At 42.4% G+C, this 16,491-nt stretch overlaps 1 protein-coding gene across 3 annotated transcripts in view; it reads left to right on the top strand.

Moving 5' to 3' along the window:
- LOC130282093 (membrane-spanning 4-domains subfamily A member 4D-like) overlaps nucleotides 1-16,224 on the top strand; it is a 52,407-nt gene extending 36,183 nt beyond the window's left edge. For all 3 annotated transcript variants that reach the window (XM_056529975.1, XM_056529974.1, XM_056529973.1), the window contains exons 5-7: nucleotides 42-206; nucleotides 4,724-4,846; nucleotides 15,730-16,224. In XM_056529975.1, coding sequence (XP_056385950.1) covers nucleotides 42-206; nucleotides 4,724-4,846; nucleotides 15,730-15,882 — 441 coding nt within the window. In that variant the 3' untranslated portion in view covers nucleotides 15,883-16,224. The remainder of the gene's footprint in view (nucleotides 1-41; nucleotides 207-4,723; nucleotides 4,847-15,729) is intronic.
- Nucleotides 16,225-16,491: the final 267 nt, after the last annotated feature.

Raw genomic sequence — 16,491 nt, 5'->3', positions numbered from 1 at the left:
TGCCTAGGTATATTAATTTGCATTGAACTTTGTTTCAACAGGTCAGAGGATCCCTCTCCTTAAACATCATCAGTTCCATATTCAGTTTTGTTGCTGTAATCCTAAATATTGCTGATCTAGTGACCATTGATTGCTATTACTATTTGGGTGGCTATAATGGAAACTACCACTATAATAATGAATATAGAAGATGCAAAGAACAGCTCGTAAGTTTTACTCACCTCATAACAATGAGTAAACCATTCAGGAAAATAGTCAATTTTCTAAACAACGCATCCATGATAGTAAAGTTTCTTCAACATAGCTTCTGAGGAACCGGGCAAGTAGTGGATGCTCCATAAAAGGGGACCTGTCATCAGGTATAACCATATGTAATGCATAGCAACACATTATACAGTGATCCCTCAATTTACAATGGCCTCAACATACAATAGTTTCAACATGCAATGGTCTTTTCTGGACCATTGTAACTTGAAACCAGACTCAACATACAATGCTACAGACCTGCAAAACATGTCAATGGCTGGAAGAACTGTCCAATCAGAATGGGCATTTTACTGGTAAAAGCCCTGTATTACTGAAGTGTGTGCACTGACTGGCTGTCTGGTAGCGCCCCCTACAGTACAGGGAGGTATTACATGTTCTGTTCTACTCTTTACCTGTGCCAGGGTTAGCTGCTCCTTTGGACACCAAGTAAGGATGGCTCTATTTTACTTTTTTTTTTAGGACATTGTGTGTACTGTACAGGACCCTGAAGAAGCTCCTGTCCTCTACATAGACAGTGATTTACAGCTCCCAGCAGATCTTTCTTACTTTTATGTGTAAGGATTTGCTTTATCTATATTAGTTATCTACTTATTTTTCTTTAATCCTCACTTTTTCCTATTTTTGGATGATATTTTGGGGCTTTAGAACCAATTACCAGGTTTCCATAGAGTTATGGTCTCAACATACAATGGTTTCAACATACAATGGTCTTCCTGGAACCAATTAATATTGTAACTTGAGGGACCACTGTATATAGTTACATTTTCTTCCTCACCATCCCCGGGAAATGTTCCTGCCTGCATGGATGGTGAGGATATATAGTTTTAAAGTGTTCCCGACGGCCCTGTAAGTAGTCCTGTGGGCAAGGAGCTAGACTCACCTAGTCCCGTTGACTACGGCTGTAACCACACGTCCTCAAAATGATTGACAGCCCTCATCACCGCTCTGCTCCCTAAGCAAATGAAGAAGAGCTAAGACAACGGGCCATGCCCTAGCTGTCAATCACGATGATGGGACTTGATTACCGCCATAGCCGACAGGACTAGGTGAGCATAGCTCTCCGCCCAGGGGACTAGGAGCTAGTGGGGAACACTTTACATATGGAACGCATTACATACGGAAAGATCTGATGACAGGGCCCCTTTAAGACCTCAAGTTCTATGGAAATTAGTTCTACATGTGAAGAATTATTTCTCTTGCCATCACACACTACCAGCTCTGTTTACACATATACAATAAAAGCTGAGTACCCGGCGTTGCCCGGTTTTTCCTTCCTAATCCTTGTTGGGGAGGAAAATCAACAAAGGAGCAAACTTTTGACTTCATATGCTGTCCTCATATATTGTTATCATATCCCAACCCCATATCCCGACCTCCTATCCTGACCTCCTATCCCGACCTCCTATCCCATCCTCCTATCCTGTCCTCCTATCTCGACCTCCTATCCCAACCTCCTATCCCAACCTCCTATCCCGACCGCCTAGTGCCCCTCATATCCCGTCCTCATATGCCATTCTCCTATCTCGACCTCCTATCTCGACCTCCTATCTCGACCTCCTAGCCCGTCCTCCTATCCGGTCCTCCTATCTCAACCTCCTATTCCGACATCCTATCCCGTCCTCCTATCTTGACCTCCTATCTTGACCTCCTATCTCGACCTCCTATCTCGACCTCCTATCCCGACCTCCTATCCCGTCCTCATATCCCATCCTCATATCTCAACCTCCTATCTCGACCTCCTATCTTGACCTCCTATCTCGACCTCCTTTCCCATCCTCCTTTCCCGTTCTCCTATTTCGACCTCCTATCTCGACTTCCTATCCCGACCTCTTATCCCGACCACCTGTCCTGACCACCAACCTGACCTCCTATCCTGTCCTAATATGCCGTCCTCCTATCTGGACCTACTATCTGGAACTCCTATCCCGACCTCCTATCTAAACCTCCTATCCCGACCTCCTATCCCGTCCTTCTTTCCCGACCTCCTATCTCGACCTCCTATCTCGACCTCCTATCCCGACCTCATATCCCGAACTGTAATATGTGTACCAGGTACTGAAATATCTCCAGCCATACGGAAGTTATATGGGAAGATACATTTTCCATTGATTTGCGTGGGACTTTAAACAAAAACCCAGACCCTGGCAAATGGGGGTGAGTAAGGGTTAAATTACCTATCCTATGTTTGTTGTAGACATATTAGTAACATGTGTGCCAAGATTCATGTTAATATCTTTAGCCGTTTGGACGTAATGCTGGAACATACACACACACATACAAACACACATACCCCTTTTTCACCCCCTTAACCCCTTAAGGACTCAGGGTTTTTCCATTTTTGCACTTTCGTTTTTCCTCCTTACCTTTTAAAAATCATAACCCTCTCAATTTTCCACCTAAAAATCGATATTATGGATTATTTTTTGCGTCACCAACTCTACTTTCCAGTGACATTAGTCATTTTACCCAAAAATTAAGGGAAAAAAGGAAAAAAAAATCATTGTGCGACAAAATCGAAGAAAAAACGCCATTTTGTAACTTTTGGGGGCTTCCGTTTCTACGCAGTGCATATTTAGTTAAAAATGACTATGCGTTTCATAGTAAGTGTACAGCTTTTAGGACTAATGCTGAAAGGGCACTGGTCCTTCCACAGGAAGTTCAGTACTCTCAGCTCAGGACTCGCTCCCAGCCTGGAGCAGCACTGTGCATGTGCAGCTACAAGCCTGCACATGCCTCTCATATAACAGAGGCCGGTCACCTCCCCTCCCCCCTGCTCTGTGTTTTCCCTGCCCCTCACCACACGTTATCTTAAACATTGTATTATCTCACTGCACTCCCTGCTCTGTGCCCCCTACCCCCTCCCCCCTGGCATTCATCTGAATTACTGCGTCTGTAATTGCTCCCACCGCCCCTGGTTCTCAGAATTGACTTTTTAGTGCAGAGAGACACAGGAGAGAGAGAGGCAGAGGCTGCCGTCCCTCCCCTGTACTTAGTCTGTATGCACACTGCAGAGCAGTGTTTCCCAACCAGGGTGCCTCCAGCAGCTGCAAAACTACAACTCCCAGCATGCCCGGACAGCTGTTGGCTGACTGGGCATGCTGGGAGTTGTAGTTTTGCAACAGCTGGAGGTACCCTGGTTGGGAAACACTGCTGCAAAGGGAGAGCAGCATACAGGAAGACTGGCAAAAGCAGAGTCCCCGCCAGGCTTCATGTGACATCATGCCTGCCAGGACCCGCCTCCTTCCACCCCTCAGAAAGACAGTGCTCCTGAGCTAATGAAGAGGAATAAAAAAAGGTATTTCCACAGTGTTTTAAACCTCAATAAACACAGGGATAGGCATAGTTAGAGTAAGGGACAGATGGGGAGGCGGATCAGGGAAAGTTTAGTTGATGACAGGTACTCTTTAAGGGTTGAATTTAGAAAAATCCTTTCTTATTCCTTGTTTACATCTTAAAAACACCTGTGAAAAAATTCAGCATTCTAGGTCCAAGGGTTTAGGCTGGGCATTGATGAGTCAGTGAGTCTGGCCTTCTCTTCTTTTTTACATATATATATATATATATATATATATATATATATATATATATATATATATACACCGTATATATATATATATATATATATATATATATATACGGTATATATCTATTTTTTTTTTTAGATTTTTGACAGTCATGGAGTCCTGTACTGGAAACATATGGTGGGCTACCATAATGGTCAAATAAATGTATGATGGTGGATTCAAGAACAATTAAACTGACCATAGATTGAGTATTTTTGTCTGATTTTCTGACAATCTCTTGGAACATAATAATAAATATAATTTATATATAAATATATCCAGCACTGAACAGGTAGCACATGTTGCTGTACAGATGCATGTTCATGTAGCTGTCACTATGGAACAGTCGCAGAAGAGAAGGTGAATTTATTAAGTAACTTATCAAAAATGATCTAAGGAAGGAAAACCCACAACAGGGTCATTGTTGCAAAAGGTTCAATGATGTGTGTACGGAGAAAAGGTTAGTCCCTCTGGTCTATTGCTCCAGATAAATTAATGACTGAGAGGTATTAGGACACACAGTACATCACAACTGGCTCCATGTGGCTCTGTGTGCTGCAGACTGGTCAGAGTCTTGACCCAATAATGGGGCCTCACTCAAGGATGGCAAAGTGAAAAGACAGACACACAGCAGTTACTATATTGGAGGCAGGGCACATGGGTTTGTACTTCTACAGTCTCTAGTTACACAGCTCACCCCATAAAAAACAAGCCCTCACACAACATTATTGAAATTTAAATCAAAATTATTGGTTGTCAGAATAAGACGATGTAAAGCTGTTTTCCGTAGTGGTAATAATTCAGAAGTTTGCTTTGGGGACCCATATAGGATGTATGCCCTTGCTTTGACAAGTCTTTATAGATGCTTATTCCTTTTGGTTTTGTGTTTACAGGGCAGTGGATATGCAGTGCTATCTATTCTCCTTATTGCAAATTTGTTGCTATTCTGTGTGTCCTTATCCGTCTCCATTTTTGGATGTTGTTCTTTATCAAAGGTTTCCTCATATGGTCCTCAGGTAAGAGTACAGAGTGCACAATGGACGAAATATGTGGATATCCAATAGACATTCAAAAAAACTTTCTGTCTCATAGACAGATCATACTAGAGAAACATGCTGTATATAACATTTTATTAAAGGGAAACTGACAAGAGGTTCATGCGCACCAGCCTGAATATACAGGATTATAGTGTGGGTGACCCTGTTTCCAACAATCTTTACCTGAGAAAAAACGCCTAGCAGTTTTTGAGAAATACTTAGCAATGTATATATGCAAGTTAAGGTCTAGTCACACAGTAGAATTTCCGCTTACGATTCCGCCTCAAATTAAAGTCCATAGTCTTCTATGGGATTCTATACTCCCATTCACATTTCAAAATTTCCACTTGCAGAAATTCAGAAGTCTGAATGGAAGTGCGGAATCACATAGAAGTCTATGGACTTTAATTTGAGGTGGAATTCCGCAAACGGAAATTCTGCCGTGTGAATAGACCTTTAAGGTTAGATAGCAATGGGGCGTTATAATTGATGTTTTAGTAATGATAACACTGTACTCTACCACCCATACAACCCACCCTGTCATCAGCATTTACCTCCTCTTTATTTAAACATCAGTATGAGGTGCTGAGCACAGGCACTTGTCACAGCATTTTTGCCGGGTGTAGCAAGTAGCCGGCAAAGAATCCAGGCTTGGCATCACGCCAAGGTCATGATGGGGTCCACCCCATCATCAATATTCACCTCTGGATGGATGGCATAGTACAGTGTTATCATTGCTAAATCATCAATGATAACGCCCCAATTGTTATTTTATCCTAGATGTCATATATGCATTACTAAGTATTTATCAAGAACGGCAGGAAGTTTAATTTTATTAGGTTTTCTTGGATTTGTTAAAATAGCAACGGTGCCTTACAGACTTCAAAGGAGTTTTCCCATAGAGGATAACTTTTGGATTGCTAAGGTCCGACTACAGAGACCCCCTCCGATGTGCTGGGCAACATTCGGAAAGTTCATAGAGGATGAATGAAGTGGTGGCCACACATGTGCAACTGACTCCTTTCGTTTGGGGTTGTATTTTTACTTTGTTCTGGGGATCAACAGGGGGCAGAGGTCCTAGATAAGAAAACCCTTAAATGGGGTCCATTGGGTTTCCATCATGGTATCCAGCATTTTACCAGACAAAATAGTGCAGTATTCTGTGTTATTTTGTCCTGTCCTTTTGATGGGATCTGAACAAAGCCTTACTTAGATCAAACAAGGTATAAAAATGTGAACAAGCTCCAGTGTCTTAATATTCCTACCAGATACTTCTTATGGTTTCCTCTACTGTTTGTTTGATTTCTTATTAGGATGTCTACCTTATGTGTCAGTCTGGTAGACGCACATGCCCTCTACATGGGAATCAAAAAAACAACAGGGGGAGCTATAACCATAACATGTATGTAAAACCTATAGCTAGATGCCAGAGTATTTTCTTCATAAAACTTAAATGAGTAAATGAATGTTTAATTGTGGGGCTAAAAAAATATAAAAGGTCCCCAATCCTTCCTGTTCCAACTTTGTCCCCACACAGTCTTGCACATCCTCACAACAGGTGGTTTTTGTCCAAATTTACTATCCAAACTAGTCAAAATTATATCATTAGTTTAAAAATTGCCTAAAGGGGCATTCTGGTACAGTAAATCTTATAAGGGTATGATCGTGGGGGAATGGCTGGGTCCAACTGCTGAGACCCGCTGAGATCTCCTGCCCAGCACCTATGCTCTCACTATGCACGGCACAACCTCCATTCCGTGCAGGGATTACTGTCGACCACTGCTCTAAGCTGTGCCCGACACGCCCCTCCATGTATCTCTATGGAAGAGCCAGAGATACAGGGTTTGTTAGTCCCTGTGGTCGGATCTCCCATAATAAGACATTTATCCCCTATCCTGTAGATAGGGGGTAAGATGTTCTGTATCAGAGTAACCCTTTAATCTGAGACCTACATTTCAGGTCAATGGATAGTCTGAAAATTTAGCCATAAAGTCATTATTCTCCTGTTGAAGACAACAGACTACTTTTGTCTTAATGTGATACATGGGATAAACAGACAAACAGAAATAGAGTAGTCCTACTAGCCAGGTCAAAACCGAGATAGCAACATATGTACCAAATTGCTATGCAGAGAATAGCCGTATAGGAAGCAGAGGTCAAAAAACACAGGATAGAACAAACCAGGAACAATATAAAAGCTAGTGCAGAGAGATTGAACACAAACGAGGTCTGAGCAGACTAGTAAGATATTTATGAGCACCTTGGATGGGCATGGACACTGAGAGCAGATGTGATAGATTCTCGGTCCATGCCCACTGATGCTGAATGCTTCAAAGAACGCACAAAAATTTAACCCTGAACTCAGAATCCAACTCTACTCATTACATACTCCATCAGTAGGTTTATAATGCCCCATCTGAGACATGAACAATTCTTATAAAAAGACAACAAGCTGTTTTTTCTGTGAAATCTGCAAGCCTGTTTGACCCCCATAACTTCATGATCACCCTTGGACTGAAAATTATTTGTTGTTCACGTGTTTTAGATTTCCAGTCTGTAGGGTTTGCATATATTCTGTTTATATACTGTACATGACTTATATTGCAGAATTTTGCTGCCTCAGAATTAACTCTTTGCAGTTTGAATATTTTTTTGAAGTTTGTCTTCCTTAAACTCCTGGTGTATGTAATACTATTGTTGGTAGTTGTTGCTAGTGAAGCAGGCGGCATTGTGCTCTAGAAAAGGTTGGATTGGCTTGCCAGTGGAGCACAATGCTGCCTGTTCCCCCACTTATATCTCTTATTCGCAGCAAGTCTCAGGGGTGAGACACAGTGTGATCAAAAAATTTTCCGTATAAAGGAAAAAATGAAGACTGGCGAAGAGGTGCCTAGTATGATACCGCAAGAAAAAAGGGACAAAACAAAACAATACACTAGTGGGCACATGTTGCCCGTAGGTAGTTTGTGCTCACCTTGATATCAACCGGGGTTATAAACACATACACTGGAGGCAGCTACTGAGCCCATGGTGCAGGAGAGGATTGTCCTGTCCTGATGGGAGACGTAGAAGAATGGATGCAAAATACCCTTTGGAGAAGGTGCTGCTGGTGTCCGGTGTAGATGGGAATGACTAGGCCAAAGAAGGATGTTTAAACCAAAGCTGGACCGATTTATTGAAAATAAAGCAGTAACAAACAGGATAACGCGTTTCAGGGGACAGCGCCCCTTATTCAGATCACTGGCATCAGGAAGGAATTTTTACCTCTAGTATGAGGGTTTTTTGCCTTCCTCTGGATCAACTCAGTAGTAGTGTTGCTCGCGAATATTCGCAATTCGAATTTTATTCGCGAATATCACATATAGCGCTATATATTCGTAATTACGAATATTCGTTTTTATTTTTTTTTTATTTTATTTTTTTCACAGTACACATCACAGTGATCATCCCTCTCTGCTTCCAGCTTATGTGGTGTAAGAAGGCTCTAATACTACTGTATGAGACCGGTGCGCAAATTTTCGCTGAATATGTTAATTTTCGCATATGCGAATTTTCGTTTATGTAAATTTTTGCATATGCGAATTTTCACATATGTTAATTTTCGCACACGCGAATATTCACATATGCGAAAATAAAACGAGAATATTACGAATATGCGAATATTCGCGAATATGACGAATATTCGTCCATATATTCGCGAATATTCGCGAATTCGAATATGGCCTATGCCGCTCAACACTACTCAGTAGGGACTCATTAGGGATATAGGTTGAACTTGATGGACTCTGGTCTTTTTTCAACATTATTAACTATGTTACTATGTTACTGATCTGAAGAAGGGGCGCTGTCCCCCGAAACGCATTATCCTGTTTGTTACTGCTTTATTTTTAATATTTTTTATTTTGCATCTATTCTTCTACATCAATCATTTCTGATCTGTCTGATCTGTCTTTTTTAATGACAGAACCGCGTTAAAACAAACCGAAGACTAAGGGTGCATGCACACACATTTTTGCTATGCAGTTCCCGTATATGGCTTCAAGTTAAAAACCATATGGAACCGTATAGAAAACGGTATGCATTGACTTAACATTGTAAACCGTATGTGAAACGCATCATCCGGTTTAGTCTGTTTTGTGTCTTATATGGTTTTGTCAGGTTTTCAACCCGTACCCAAAACCGTAGTCTACCACGTTTTTTGGTCCTGGTGAAAAACTGTATTAAACCGTATACTTTTTTTTTAACATGGGAGTCAATGGAAACCGTACAGGACCATATGTGCGGACGTTTTCACCATACGGTTTTTGACTTTGCAGTTTTTATTCTTGGAATTTCAATCAAACAAGTGAAACTTTATTCAAAATAGAGGGAAAAGTAAAAAAAAACTGATGCAACCGGACATCATTTTTCAAACCGAATACGGTTTTTAACTGTATACGGGTAGCAATTTGTACACACGTTTTGATACAGTTTAGTCAGGTTTTGAGGAATCAAAAACCTGATACAGTAACCCCCCGTCATGCGATGGGGCCATCGCATTAACTACTATCCGACAGCGCAAAATGCTTAAGCTGCTGTTGGATAGCAGTTTAAGCATCCCGGACAGGTTCGCTTACCTATCCCCGCTGCTCCGGGTCCACTTCGCGATCCTCCGGCGTCTTCTGTATCTTCTCCAGGGTCCGGGCCTCGCTTTCCGGCATCGTTATTACGTCACTACGCACGCCATGTCGGCGCAGCAGCGTAATAACGTCACCAGAAAGTGAGGCCCGGACCCTGCAGAAGATGCGGAAGAAGCCAGAGGATCCCGAAGAAGACACCGGAGCAGCGGGACAGCATCGGGAGCCCCTGGGACAGCATCGGGAGCGGTGAGAACACGGTCCGGAGCGGCAGGGACAGGTGAGTATAACTTCCTATACTTTACATTGCCCGGATCCCTCAACATATGATGGATTCGACAAACAATGGGTCGTTTGGAACGAATTACCATCGTATGTTGAGGGACCACTGTACAGGAACTGTATTGCAAAAACATGGTGTGCATGCACCCTAAGGCTAGAGTTACATATACAATGGGGCAAAAAAGTTTTTAGTCAGCCACCAATTGTGCAAGTTCTCCCACTTAAATGAGAGAGGTCTGTAATGTTCATCATAAGTATCACAAATCCATAACAGAAGAAGAATTGGAGCACTCACCCGGTAAGACGGTAATCACAGGAGCTTTATTGAGAATTCAATATGCAGGGGAGCGGACATGCAAAGGTGCAGGGGAGAAGGAATGGGCGATGGTCCGTTTTCGTGCTGTCTGCGCTTCGTCAGGCCTTGACGAAGCGCAGACAGCGCGATAACGGACCGTCGCCCATTCCTTCTCCCCCGCACCTTTGTATGTCCGCTCCCCAGCATATTGAATTCTCAATAAAGCTCCTGTGATCACAGTCTTATCGGGTGAGTGCTCCAATTCTTCTTCTGTTATGGATTTGTGATATGATGGACTGCCTTATTTGTGAGCACCCGAGTGTGGACATCTTCTGGCTTATACGGGACTGCTATAATTTTGGCAGGTGTTAATTTCCTATGGATGCAGTGCCAAGGTTATTCTTGTTTGAAGTTTTTCATCATAAGTATACCTCAACTATAAGAGACATAACGAGAAAAAAAATCCATAAAATCACATTGTCTGATTTTTAAAGAATTTATTTGCAAATTATAGTGGAAAATAAGTATTTGGTCAATAACAAAATTTCATCTCAATACTTTGTTATATACCCTTTTTTGGCAATGAAAGAGGTCAAATGTTTTCACAAGGTTTTCACATGCTGTTGCTGGTTTTTTGGCCAATTCCTCCATGCAGATCTCCTCTAGAGCAGTGATGTTTTGGGGCTGTCACTGGCCAACACGGACTTTCAACTCCCTCCAAAGGTTTTCTACAGGGTTGAGATCTAGAGACTGGCTAGACCACTCCAGGACCTTGAAATGCTTCTTACCAAGCCACTCCTTTGTTGCCTGGGCGGTGTGTTTGAGATCATTTTCATGCTGAATGACCCAGCCATGTCTCATTTTCAACACCCTTGCTGATGGAAGGAGGTTTTCACTCGAAATCTCACGATACATGGCCCCATTCATTCTTTCATTTACACGGATCAGTCGTCCTGGTCCCTTAGCAGAAAAACAGCCCCAAAGCATGATGTTTCCTCCCCCATGCTTCACAGTAGGTATGGTGTTCTTTGGATGCAACTCAGCATTCTTCCTCCTATAAACACGATGAGTTGAGTTTTTACCAAAAAGTTCTACTTTGGTTTCATCTGACCAAACAACATTCTTCCAATACTCTTCTAGATCATCCAAATGCTCTCTAGCAAACCTCAGATGGGCCCAAACATGTATTGGCTTAAGCAGGGGGACACATCTGGAACTGCATGATTTGAGTCCCTGGCTGCGTAGTGTGTTACTGATGGTAGCCTTTGTTACTTTAGTCCCAGCTCTCTGCTGGTCATTCACTAGGTCCCCCCTGTGTAGTTCTGGGATTTTTGCTCACTGTTATTGGGATCATTTAGACACCACGGGGTAAGAACTTGCGTGGAGACCCAGATCGAGGCAGATTATCAGTGGTCTTGTATGTCTTCCATTTTCTAATAATTGCTCCCACAGTTGATTTCTTCACACCAAGCTGCTTGCCTATTGCAGATTCAGTCTACTTAGCCTGGTGAAGGTCTACAATTTTTTTTTCTGGTGTCCTTCGACACCTCTTTGGTCTTGGCCAGAGTGGAGTTTGGAGTGTGACTTTTTGGGGTTGTGGACCGGTGTCTTTTATACTGATAACAAGTTCAAACAGGTGAAATTAATACAGGTAATGAGTAGATGACAGAGGAGACTCTTAACCCCTTCAGGACCAAGCCCATTTTGGCCTTAAGGACCAGAGCGTTTTTTGCACATCTGACCACTGTCACTTTAAACATTAATAACTCTGGAATGCTTTTAGTTATCATTCTGATTCCGAGATTGTTTTTTCGTGACATATTCTACTTTAACATGGTGGTAAATTTTTGTGGTAACTTGCATCCTTTCCTTGTGAAAAATCCTAAAATTTGATGAAAAATTTGAAAATTTTGCATTTTTCTAACTTTGAAGCTCTCTGCTTGTAAGGAAAATGTATATTACAAATAAAAAAAATTTTTATTCACATATACAATATGTCTACTTTATGTCTGCATCATAAAAGTGACGAGTTTTTACTTTTGGAAGACACCAGAGGGCTTCAAAGTTCAGCAGCAATTTTCCAATTTTTCACAAAATTTTCAAACTCACTATTTTTCAGGGACCAGTTCAGGTTTGAAGTGGATTTGAAGGGTCTTCATATTAGAAATACCCCACAAAAGACCCCATTATAAAAACTGCACCCCCCAAAGTATTCAAAATGACATTCAGTCATCATTTTAACCCTTTAGGTGTTTCACAGGAATAGAAGCAAAGTGAAGGAGAAAATTCACAATCTTCATTTTTTACACTCGCATGTTCTTGTAGACCCAATTTTTGAATTTTTACAAGGGGTAAAAGGAGAAAATGTATACTTATATTTGTAGCCCAATTTCTCTCGAGTAAGCAGATACCTCATATGTCTATGTAAAGTGTTCGGTGGGCGCAGTAGAGGGCTCAGAAGGGAAAGAGCGATAAGGGGATTTTGGAGAGTACGTTTTTCTGAAATGGTTTTTGGGGGGCATGTTGCATTTAGGAAGCCCCTATGGTGCCAGAACAGCAAAAAAAAAACTCACATGGCATACCATTTTGGAAACTAGACCCCTTGAGGAACATAACAAGGAATAAAGTGATCCTTAATACCCCACAGGTGTTTCACGACTTTTGCATATGTAAAAAAAAAAAAAAATTTTTTCACTAAAATGTGTGTTTCCCCACAAATTTCACATTTTTCCAAGGGTTAATAGCAGAAAATACCCCCCAAAATTTGTAACCCCATCTCTTCTGAGTATGGAGGTACCCCATAAGTTGACCTGAAGTGCACTATGGGCGAACTACAATGCTCAGAAGAGAAGGAGTCATATTTGGCTTTTTGAGAGCAAATTTTGCTCGGGGAGCATGTCGCATTTGGGAAGCCCCTATGGTGCCAGGACAGCAAAAAAAAACACATGGCATACAATTTTGGAAACTAGACCCCTTGAGGAAAGTAACAAGGGGTACAGTGAGCATTTGCCCCCCACTGGTGTCTGACAGATCTTTGGAACAGTGGGCTGTACAAGTTTTCATTTTCACGGACCACTGTTCCAAAGATCAGTCAGACACCTGTGGGGGGTAAATTCTCACTGCACCCCTCAATACATTCCGTGAGGGGTGTCGTTTCCGAAATGGGGTCACATGTGGGGTTTTGTTTTTTTTGCATTTGTCAAAACCGCTGTAACAATCAGCCACCCCTGTGCAAATCACCTCAAATGTACATGGTGCGCTCTCCCTTCTGGGCCTTGTTGTGCGCCCCCAGAGCACTTTGCGCCCACATATGGAGTATCTCCGTAGTCGGGAGAAATTGCGTTACAAATTTTGGGGGGCTTTTTTCCCTTTTACCTCTTGTGAAAATGTAAAGTATAGGGCAACATCAGCATGTTAGTGTAAAAAATTTAAATTTTTTACACTAACATTCTGGTGTAGACCCCAACATTTCCTTTTCATGAAGGGTTAAAGAAGAAAAAGCCCCCCAAACCTTGTAACGCAATTTCTCCCGAGTACGGCGATACCCCATATGTGTCCCTAAACTGTTGCCTTGAAATACGACAGGGCTCCAAAGTGAGAGCGCCATGTGCATTTGAGGCCTAAATTAGGGATTTGCATAGGGGTGGACATAGGGGTATTCTACGCCAGTGATTCCCAAACAGGGTGCCTCCAGCTGTTGCAAAACTCCCAGCATGCGTGGACAGTCAACGGCTGTCCGGCAATACTGGGAGTTGTTGTTTTTCAACAGCTGGAGGCTCTGCTTTGGAAACAGTGGTGTACCGGACGTTCTGATTGGGGGAGGGGGGCTGTGTAGGGGTATGTGTATATGTAGTGTTTTTAACTTTTTATTTTATTTTGTGTAGGTGTAGTGTAGTGTTTTTAGGGTACAGTCACATGGGCGGGGGATTACAGCGAGTTTCCCAGCGCAAAATTTGCTGCATCTCAAACTTGCAGCGAGAAACCCACTGTAAAAGCCTCGCCCATGTGAATGTACCCTGTACATTCACAGGGGTGGGGGGTGCACCAGCTGTTGCAAAACCACAACTCTCAGCATGCATGGTCTGTTAGTGCATGCTGGGAGTTATAGTTTTGCAACAGCTGGAGGCACACAGGTTAGGAAACACTGAGTTAGAAACAGACAATGTTTCCCAACCAGTGTGTCTCCAGTTGTTGCAAAACTACAACTCCCAGCATGCCCAGACACCTGAAGGGCATGCTGGGAGTTGTAGTTCGGCAACATCTGAAGGGCCAGATGTTGCTGAACTAAAACTCCCAGCATGCCTGGACAGTCAGTGCATACTGGGAGTTGTAGTTTTGCAACAGCTAGAAGAGCACAGATTGGAGACCATTATACAATGGTCTCCAAACTGGGGCCCTCCAGATGTTGAAAAACTACAACTCCCAGCATGCATGGTCTGTTAGTGCATGCTGGGAGTTATAGTTTTGCAACAGCTGGAGGCACACAGGTTAGGAAACACTGAGTTAGAAACAATGTTTCCCAACCAGTGTGTCTGCAATTGTTGCAAAACTACAACTCCCAGCATGCCCAGACAGCTGAAGGGCATGCTGGGAGTTGTAGTTTGGCAATATCTGAAGGGCCAGATGTTGCTGAACTAAAACTCCCAGCATGCCTGGACAGTCAGTGCATGCTGGGAGTTGTAGTTTTGCAACAGCTGGAAGAGCACAGATTGGAGACCATTATACAATGGTCTCCAAACTGGGGCCCTCCAGATGTTGCAAAACTACAACTCCCAGCATGCCCAGACAGCCAAAGGCTGTCTAGGCATGCTGGGAGTTGTAGTTTTCAGACTCCTAGAAGCAGCAGTGTAGTTCTTCACTGCTGCTTCTGAGGACCATATACTCACCTGCCGGTCCCGTCGCTGCTCGTCCACGTGGCCGGTCCCGCGCTGCTCCTCGGTCCCGCCGCTGGATCTGGTAAGGCTGCCGGTCCCCACGTGTTCCCCCTCCTATGCCGCGAGCCCCCGCAGCCATCGTCCCCCGTTCTGCCCGACTTCCAGGGGCGGGCAGTGCGGGGGATCTGAACTTTCACCCTAGATCACTGTGATTGGTCCACAGGGACCAATCACAGTGATCGCTGACCAGGACCATCAATGGATGGTCCTGGGGGTGAAGCAGAAGTTGTCCCCTGCTGGAAACAGCGGGACTTCTGCTGGTTAACCCGTGCGATGCTGCGCATCGCCAGGTTAACTGAATGTCATTTATAAACGCCGGGATGCGCGAACGCACTGCACAACCCAGCGTTTATATATGACATTCTGCGGGAAGGGGTTAAAGAAGAAGTTACAGGTCTGTGAGAGCCAGAAATCTTGCTTGTTTGTAGGTGACCAAATACTTATTTTACCCCATAATTTGCAAATAATTTTTTTTTTAATCAGACAATGTGATTTTATGGATTTTTTTTATCATTATGTCTCTCATACTTAAGGTATACCTATGATGAAAATTACAGGCCTCTCTCATCTTTTTAAGTTGGAGAACTTGCACAATCGTTGCAGTGCCAGAGGGGGAAAAAACAACGCAAATATAAAAGAGACCTTAGACTGCAAAATAAATTCAATACTATGAACATTTTTCATTTTCTTGCACTTTGCTTATTGCTTTACTGTACTTACTGTTTTCTCTGATTTTAGGTATTTTTGATCCAAAATGATGTAATAGTTTCAACTAATCCGCCTACAGTACCAGCCACATTTTCAGGAGTTGCTCAACCATTTCCAAAAGCAAATGCACCACCTCCTCCATCTTATGTGTTTCAGGAAGCCAAAGCTAGACCAATGTCATAGTTATTTTACATATTTCAAAAAACATTCCTTAAATTCAGACACAACTGAAGTTCCAATAATCTCTATTAGAATCATTTATCTTTACACTTGGAATTGATATTTTCATATAATTGATCAATCTAAGTTTTCATATCAAATTTTTTCTCAACATTGTAACTATGTTCCACAGAAGGATGAAAATCGAGAAGAGATATAAACATACATTGCTATACATTGTGCTTATCTGTTACATCTGCTTGGTTGTTATTTCTATTTGTTCTTGTTATTTTTGACACATTTGTTCCAAAATAACTTTCATTCTCTAATAAATTCTTATAATTTTATTAATAAACTGCAGAATTATCAGCATCTATGATTATTGTACTTCATGGGAATCTAAAATAATCTTCCAGTGTAAGGAGGGTTTTCCTACAATGTCACCTATTCACAGTATAAGTAAATTATGTCTAAATGATTGGACCCCAGGGACGTCACTGATCATCAGATTGAGGGGTCATGAAACATAGAAACATAGAATGTGTCTGCAGATAAGAACCATTTGTCCCATCTAGTCTGCCCAATAATCTGAATACTATGAATAGTCCCGGGCCCTATCTTATATGAAGGATA

Source organism: Hyla sarda, chromosome 7 (assembly GCF_029499605.1).
Source record: "Hyla sarda isolate aHylSar1 chromosome 7, aHylSar1.hap1, whole genome shotgun sequence".
NCBI classification, from domain to species: domain Eukaryota; kingdom Metazoa; phylum Chordata; class Amphibia; order Anura; family Hylidae; genus Hyla; species Hyla sarda.
This window is presented reverse-complemented; position numbering and strand designations above follow the sequence as displayed.